This window comes from Gekko japonicus, unplaced genomic scaffold (assembly GCF_001447785.1).
Source record: "Gekko japonicus isolate JY-2015 unplaced genomic scaffold, Gekko_japonicus_V1.1 scaffold2237, whole genome shotgun sequence".
NCBI lineage: Eukaryota > Metazoa > Chordata > Lepidosauria > Squamata > Gekkonidae > Gekko > Gekko japonicus.
The window spans coordinates 79,628-87,395 of NW_015174906.1; the positions used below are offsets into that span (position 1 = coordinate 79,628).

The 7,768-nt window shown below is 59.0% G+C and overlaps 1 protein-coding gene across 1 annotated transcript in view; it reads left to right on the top strand.

Moving 5' to 3' along the window:
* Positions 1 to 7,768, top strand: part of SMPD1 (sphingomyelin phosphodiesterase 1) — a 10,902-nt gene that overhangs the window by 1,332 nt on the left and 1,802 nt on the right. The window contains exons 2-4 of the mRNA XM_015425005.1: positions 4,948 to 5,747; positions 6,494 to 6,661; positions 6,735 to 6,817. Coding sequence (XP_015280491.1) covers positions 4,948 to 5,747; positions 6,494 to 6,661; positions 6,735 to 6,817 — 1,051 coding nt within the window. The remainder of the gene's footprint in view (positions 1 to 4,947; positions 5,748 to 6,493; positions 6,662 to 6,734; positions 6,818 to 7,768) is intronic.

Below are 7,768 nucleotides of genomic sequence, written 5' to 3' on the forward strand. Positions count from 1 at the left end.
CCTGGGGGGGTGCTGGGGGAGGGGAAACCTTGCCCCCCCCCCAGCCCTTGCCGGTCTGCCCGGGCAGCGGGCCTCTTCCGCAAGACAAGCAGAGGGACTTCCAGCCGGGGGGTGTCGCTTCAGGCTCTTCCAGCCTCTGCACAGTTTGGAAGTGGGGGGCTGCAAGGTCCCTGTCCGTTCAGTTCAGGGCGCCCCCCCCTCTCTCTGCGCTTTTGGGAAGCAGCTCTCTTGCCCCCTTGGAAGGGGGGGGAACGGCCAGTGGCCACCGTGAGCTCGGCAGGTTCTTCTCTTCCCCTCTAGCTGGTGGGGGGGGAGGTGCCTTGCCGGGAGCTGCCTCCCCGTCCCCCCCTACTCTTGGGCAGGTGCTTCCGGGGGGGGCTCCGTGGGAAGGTGTCCCCGTTGTGTCCCCCAAGCTGTTCCCTGGCGTGGGGACTCGGTGGCACCCGGGGACGTCAGGCTGTGCGTGGGGGTGGGGGTGGTGCCGCTCTGCCATCCGGGGAGTGCCCCGGTGCTACTTGTTTGGGGACAGGGTGTTTCGTCAGAACCGGATGATTGCCGCCCCGCCACTCCCACGCTGTGCCGCTCTGGCGCTTGTGCAAGGAGGCCACCGATGACGACACTGCACCTGTGCTGCCTCGGGCGAGAGGGCGGGGGGGGAGCCAGCTCCGTTCGTGCCAGGAGCCCCCACCCTTCGGCTGCCCCCAGGCACACGCACACACTGCCCTGTCTTCAGGGACACACACTTCCCTGTCTTCAGGGACTCACTTCCCTGTTTTCGGGAAGACACTTCCCTGCTTACCAGAGGTTGCCTATCTGACCGGCCCCTCGGTTTTCTCAGTGGCTGTTGGATGGACACTTCTCTCCGCACAACCCTTTTCTCTGCGCGCATCCTCCTGTCCCTTTCCCCAAGCCCTGGGCCAGCCGGCCGGCCCGGTGTCTGCGGCCTGGTTGTGGCACTCCCAGGGGCTTAGCCCGGCCGGCACCCTTCCCAGTACTGCTGGTGGCTTCCAGCCTTCCGAGTTCTGGAGCAACCCCCACCACCAATAAAACTAGGAGCTGGTAAACCAAAGCTTGCCCGGGGGAGGGGGGCAGTTGTGCAGGAAGATCAACAGCCGCAAAAGGGGCTCTCCCGGGCCTGCAGGTGGCGGCCCCCGACCCCTGCGTGCCCGCCACAGCGCCTGACGGCTGCCTCCCCTTCACCCCGGCCACTCACTCAGTGGGGCTGCGCCAGCCGGCCTCGAGAGCAAGCGCTGCTCCAGCCCCCTTTCCACGTCAGTCCGCTTTTCTTGCACCATGGGGGGGGAGTTGCTAAGTAAGTGGTTGCCTTTAAGCCACGCTGGCCCTTCTCTGCAGGGGCTTCAGCCCTTCAGCACCCAACGGGGCCCTTGAATCATAAGAACATAAGAGAGAAGCCCGTGCGGGATCAGGCCAGTGGCCCCTCCAGTCCAACACTCTTCTGTGTCACACAGTGGCCAGAAACACCAGGTGCCCTCAGGAGGTCCAGCAGTGGGGCCGGGACACCAGGAGCCCCTCCCACTGTTGCCCCCCCCTTAAGCACCAAGAATACAGAGCATCTCTTGCCCCCCAGACATAAGAACATAAGAGAGAAGCCAGTGTTGGTTCAGGCCAAAGGCCCCTCCAGTCCAACACTCTGTCTGTCACACAGTGGCCAAAAACACCAGGTGTCCTCAGGAGGTCCAGCAGTGGGGCCGGGACACCAGAAGCCCTCCCACTGTTCCCCCCCCCCAAGCACCAAGGGTACAGAGCACCCCTTGCCCCAAACGGAGAGTTCCTATCTATACCTTGGGGCTAATAGCCACTGATAGACCTCTGCTCCATAAGAACATAAGAGAAGCCCATGTTGGATCAGGCCAGTGGCCCATCTAGTCCAACACTCTTCTGTCACACAGTGGCCAGAAATCCCAGGGGCCATCAGGAGGTCCAGCAGTGGGGCCAGGAGGACACTAGAAGAGCATCACTTGCCCCAGACATAAGAACATGAGTGAAGCCCATGCTGGATCAGGCCAATGGCCCCTCCAGTCCAACACTCTGTGTCAGGCAGTGGCTAAAAACACCAGGGGCCCTGAGGAGGTCCAGCAGTGGGGCCGGGACTCCAGAAGCCCTCCCACTGTTGCCCCTCCCCCTCCCAAGCACCCAGAAGACAGAGCATCCCTTGCCCCAGTCATAAGAACATGAGAGAGAAGCCCGTGTTGGGTCAGGCCAGTGGCTGTGTTCCGCAAGCTGTCCTTTGGCGTGGGGCCTGGGGGTCTCCTGGCACTGCCGCTCATCTTCAGACCACGGAGGTCACTTCCCCTGGAGAAAAATGGACGCTTGGGAGGGTGGACTCTGCGCCCCACTGAGGCCCCCGTCCTCTCCAAGCTCCACCCCCAAATGGGATGAAGGCAGCTGGTGGGGCCTGTGAATGGCAGCAGATTAGCATACAGATGTGAGAACTAAATTTGAGCTCAGTGGGCCACCTTTAAGACCAACAAAGTTTAATTCTGGGTCTACGTGAACACTGAGTGACTTAGCGTGTGTAGATGCGCACGTCTTCAGATACATTAAAACGGACTTCCTTATATCTGTATGCTAATTCGCTGCTACACTCTGGTCTTACCAGCTGCCTTAATCTTCCAAAAGTCTTTGTCTTTTATTGAAAAAAGAAACCGTTCTCCTTATTAGAAATTAGAAAAGACAAGCCAGTGAAAATTAACCCCAGATCTACTGCCAAAAAACGGTTAAAACTCTCACGACTTCTCAACTTTATTAGAGTAAGTAAAATTTAAAGCACAAGCCAGCTTTCAGGTTATTGTATTCAACCTGCTTTTAAGGATTTCCCCCATAAACCCAAGTCTATTAACATCTACGGGAAAATCTCACCTAATCTCTTCTGAGAGTTTTATCCAGAGAAATCTGATTTGCTTATCACATCAATGCATTTATATAGAAAGCAATCATGGAGATAATCTATCGCTCTTATCTATCGATGAGATAATCACACAGGTGCCGATAAGGTTACATCTGATACGAGCTCACTATCTTTTTTTAAAGCAAGATCAAAAGACCAAACTTATTAAAAGGCAATAAATCTAGTGTTTCAGTAACTGTTTTGATTAGCTGTCAAATCAAAAGAAAAACCTTCTGTGACCAGAGTTGACCAGTAGCTGACCCTGGTTTGAACACTGTCTCTAGTGGAATGGCTGCAGGATCCTCAAGTAAACCTGTGATATAATCAACATATTGCTACACAACACATCATTACAATGTGGAATCTGCTGCCTGAGGATGTGGTGATGGCCACAGGCGATCAAATTCACGGAGGATAAGTGGTTTTACTGGTATTCAGTACCAACTCTGTCAGCCGCCCTGAGCGTGCTCGCGGGAAGGGCGGGGCACGAATGGAATGAATGAATGAATGAATACTGGCCATGACGGCTAAAGGGAACCTCCCCATTCAGAGGCAGTCAACCTCTGAATCCCAGTGCCAGGAGGCAAGCTCCGGATGGCCTCGGCCTCTCTGCCCTGTTGCTGGCCCTCCAGAGGGACTGGCTGGCCCCTGTGTGAGACAGGAGGCTGGACTGGAGGGACCCTCCCTGGTCTGGCCCAGCAGGGCTCTTCTGGTGTCCTTCTCAGGGGAAGGCCTCGGCCTCCCTGCCCTGTTGCTGGCCCTTCAGAGGGACTGGCTGGCCCCTGTGTGAGACGGGAGGCTGGACTGGAGGGACCCTCCCTGGTCTTATCCCTCAAGGCTTTTCTTAGAAGTGGGGTGGGGAGGCTGACTTTTCCACCCTGAAACTGGTCAACCGGCCTGCCACCTGGCTCTGCCCTCCCCTCTGGCCCCTGGAGTACTTCCTGAGAGTATCTGAAGGTGGAGGGAGGTGGGCCACTGATGCTTTGAGTGGCAGTGGTTGCTGCCGGGGAGTCAGGCAGAGAAGCGTCTTTACTGGCTCTTGTTCCCTGAGTTCCTTAAAGTTGGGGGGGGGGCCTTGGCATGCTGGGTGTGTAGGGGCTCTGGCCCCTCCAGTGGGGCTCTGCGCTGGCCTCCTCCAGGTTAGGCAGATCATGAGAGGGACGGCAGGAAGGGTTGCAGCCTCAGGGCTTAGTTCTTGTGGCCCTTTCTTACACGCCCAGGGAAATGCTGATCGCCACTTTGGGGTCAGGAAGCAGTTTTTCTCCAGGCCCGTTGGCCAGGGATCCTGGAGGTTTTTGGTCATCTTCTCGGTGTGGACCAGCAGTCACTGGGGGTGCATGGGGGGTATTTATGAGTTTCCTGCATTGTGCAGGGGTGTCATGATCTATGTAGGACTGGGAGACAAGGCCTAGAGGCCTAGGCCCCAGGAGACCTGTGTGGGAATGGAAAGCAGAAACAGCCTACAGTCCCCACCATGCTTAGTGATGGTTATAACCAGTCGGTGTTCAGGGATTGTGTGAGGAGAATGTGACTTAAGCTTTGTGGGCTGTGGAACTGCGTTCTTTTGCTCTTCTGCGTTCTTCCCTCTCACAGAGTTAAACTGAGGGGACAGTCTGGTCTGAGAGAAAGATCCCTCACTTGGGACAGAGTGAGCACAGGCAAGAGGCCTGGTATAAGAAGGCTGTGGGCCTTGAATAGTAACCCATTAAGAGAAGTAGCCACGTTAGATTTGTTTATTTTTGCCTTTAGACACTGTTATATATTTTAAAGCACCTTGTCTTGTTTTCCTTGCCCCCCAGTACTGTATTAATAAACCATTTAATTGTTCTCTGCCTGGTCAATCACGCCTATGGGGGGGGGGATTTGGGTTGGGCTTGGGAGGGTACTCTGGGCCTTCCCAAGGGACTCTTAAGTCCAGAGTGGTGGCAGACGAAGGTAGCAACCCACTGGGGGTCATGACAAGGGGGTTGGACTGGGTGTCCCTGGAGGTCCCTTCCAACTCTATGGTTCTGTGATTCCTGGCTTGCCACTCACGTGAGGCTCTCTTCTCCCTCTCCCCCCCCCACCTTGTGTTGCAGCTGGACAGCAGCCTGGTGCAGATCCAGGAGCTGGCCGTGAGCGTGTGCAAGAAACTGCACTTGGCCCGCCCGGAGGTGTGCGAGGATATCATCCGGCTCTTTGAGCCCGACGTGCTGGCCGCCTGGACCCGCTCCATCCTGCGCCCCTCCGAGATCTGCGGGCTCCTGGTGGGCCCCGACTGTGGCCACTGGGACATCTACTCCGACTGGAACGTCACGCTGCCCGACGTGCCCAAGCCCCCCGTGCGTCCCCCAGTGCCCCCACGGCCCAGCGCCCCCACGGCCCGAGTGCTCTTCCTCACCGACCTGCACTGGGACCAGGGCTACCTGCCAGGCAGCGACCCCGCCTGCAAGGACCCCTTGTGCTGCCGAGGGGGGCAGCCCCGGGGGGCGGCGGCCGGCTACTGGGGCACCTACGGCAAGTGTGACCTGCCGCTCCACACCCTGGAGAGCCTCCTCCAGCACCTGGCCGCCACCGGCCCTTACGACGTGGCCTACTGGACCGGAGACATCCCGGCACACAACGTCTGGGAGCAGAGCCGGGCGGACCAGCTGCATGCCCTGACCACCGTGACGGCCCTCATCCAGAAGTACCTGGGGCCACTGCCCGTCTACCCGGCCGTGGGCAACCACGAATCTGTGCCCGTGAATTCCTTCCCGCCCCCCCACCTGCCCGGCAACCACTCCTCCGCCTGGCTGTACGATGCCATGGCCCAGGCCTGGCGCCAGTGGCTGCCTCCGGAGGCCCTGGAAACACTCAGGCAAGCGGTGGGCCCTGGGTGGGCGCCGTGGGCGGGCACTGGGGCACGGGGAGGAGGGGGAGGGGCAGACGGGTGGGTCGTGTCACATCTTGGCTGGAGAAGGGAATTCAAGTCCAGGAGCCCCCCGAGAGACGAAAAAGCATGATATTTTGTGAGCCGAAGCGCATTCTGTCCGGTGCCAGTGAGGTTGTGGGTCCACCTGCCCGAGATCCGGGTCAGAAGACGGGGAGGGCCGTGCAGAGAAGGGGAATGCCCTCCTGTCTCCTGGGAGAGGCCAGTGGTGGGGCGGGGCCCCTGGGCAGGAGGGCAGGCAGCTTTTGTCCCCGCTGAGCTGGATCCTCCTGCGTTCGAGAGGACCATCCGGAGCGATCAAAGTCCGTGGCCTTCCCTACGGGGTTGTCAGCTGCACAGTGACCTTGGATCAGTCACAAGGTCTCTCAGGGCTGTTCTCACAGGAGTCGTCCTGTCAAGAGCTCTCTCAGCCCCGCCCACCTCACAGGGGGGGTCTGTTGTGGGGAGGGGAAGGGAAAGGAGATTGTCAGCCGCTCTGAGACTCCACATGAAGGGTGGGGTATAGATCCAATATCCTCTTCTTCTTCCCAGTACCTGGATGGTAGAGAACCACACAGAGCCGGGAAGCTGCAGTGTGTGTGGGGGGGGTGGGCCGGCCGGGGGGGGGGAATAACTGCCTGGCCTCTCCCTCCACCCAGAGGCCTGATTCTGTCTCCTGGCTCTCCCTGCGACAGGGTGGGGGGCTTCTACACCCTCCGGGTCTGGCCGGGCCTCCGCCTCGTCTCCCTCAACATGAATTTCTGCTCCGAGACCAACTTCTGGCTCTTGATCAACTCAACGGATCCCGCCGGGCAGCTGCAGTGGCTGGTGAAGGTCTTGCTGGAGGCAGAGGAGGGCGGGGAGCACGGAGGGGAGGGGGCCGCAGGGGCCCACGTGGCCTCCCACCTGCCCCATCCTGACCGGTGGCTCTCGCCTGCAGGTTCACATCATCGGCCACATCCCTCCCTCTCACTGCATGCGCAGCTGGAGCTGGAACTATTACCACATCATCAACAGGTGAGAGGGTCTCTGGGCAGGTGTGGGGCTTGGCTAGGGTCCTGGGCCAGTGGTTCCTTCAAGCTGCAGAGTCCTGTGAGCAAGAATCCTGCTTCGTGAGCTCCTGGCTTGAGAGTTGTGAGCATCAATCAGTTTGCTCTGGAGCCATCCTTCCTGAGCTGAGAGAAAAATTGAGCGGAGACACGAATGTGTGAGCCGGAGGCTAAAAAGCTGTGAGCTGCCTCACGCTCACTCGGCTTAGAGGGACCCCTGGTCCTGGGCAAGCCTCCCTCCCTCCCTCTGCGGGAGGCCCTGGTGCTGGCAAAGCCGCCCTCCCTCTTCTGGGGGTTCCCGCGCTTTCCCCCGCTCTGGTTTGCCGTGGCCCAACCCAACCCTCTCCCCCTCCAGAGTGCCGTCTGCCCCGGGCCGAGTGCTCCCGCTGCCCAAGCACCCGGTAAGGCCCTTGAAGGGCAATGAGCACAAAGGCGCCCAGCCACAAAACCATTCCGGACCACGAAAGCAAACCAGACAGGCCAGAGCGGGCCGGGACACCCCCTCTTCCCTCCCCACCCACCCCGCCCGGGCAGGAGAGCACAGGGGGTGTGCTTCTTGGCCTCCCGACAATCTGGGCAGGGCTTGGGGGGGATGGGGGGGGGAGTTGTCTGAACACAGACATGTCGGTAGGGGCGGGGCTTGCATGAGCCTCCAATCCACTGCCTCGAAAAACCTGTCCTTTCCTTTCAAGCGTCTTGGGAAATTACTTTTTCAGACGGCTCCAAAGGCTTCTGTCTCCATAACAAACAGCCAGGAGCACAATGGTTGGGGACGAATTGGGGACACCCACCCACCTTTGTGCTCAGCAATGCCAGATTTGGGCTTTTTAAGTCACAGCTTTGCTTCAATCACCTTGCTATTTTTTGCCACCTGAGTCTTCCCTGACTGCAGCTTTTGAATATTCACGATGGAAGGTAAAC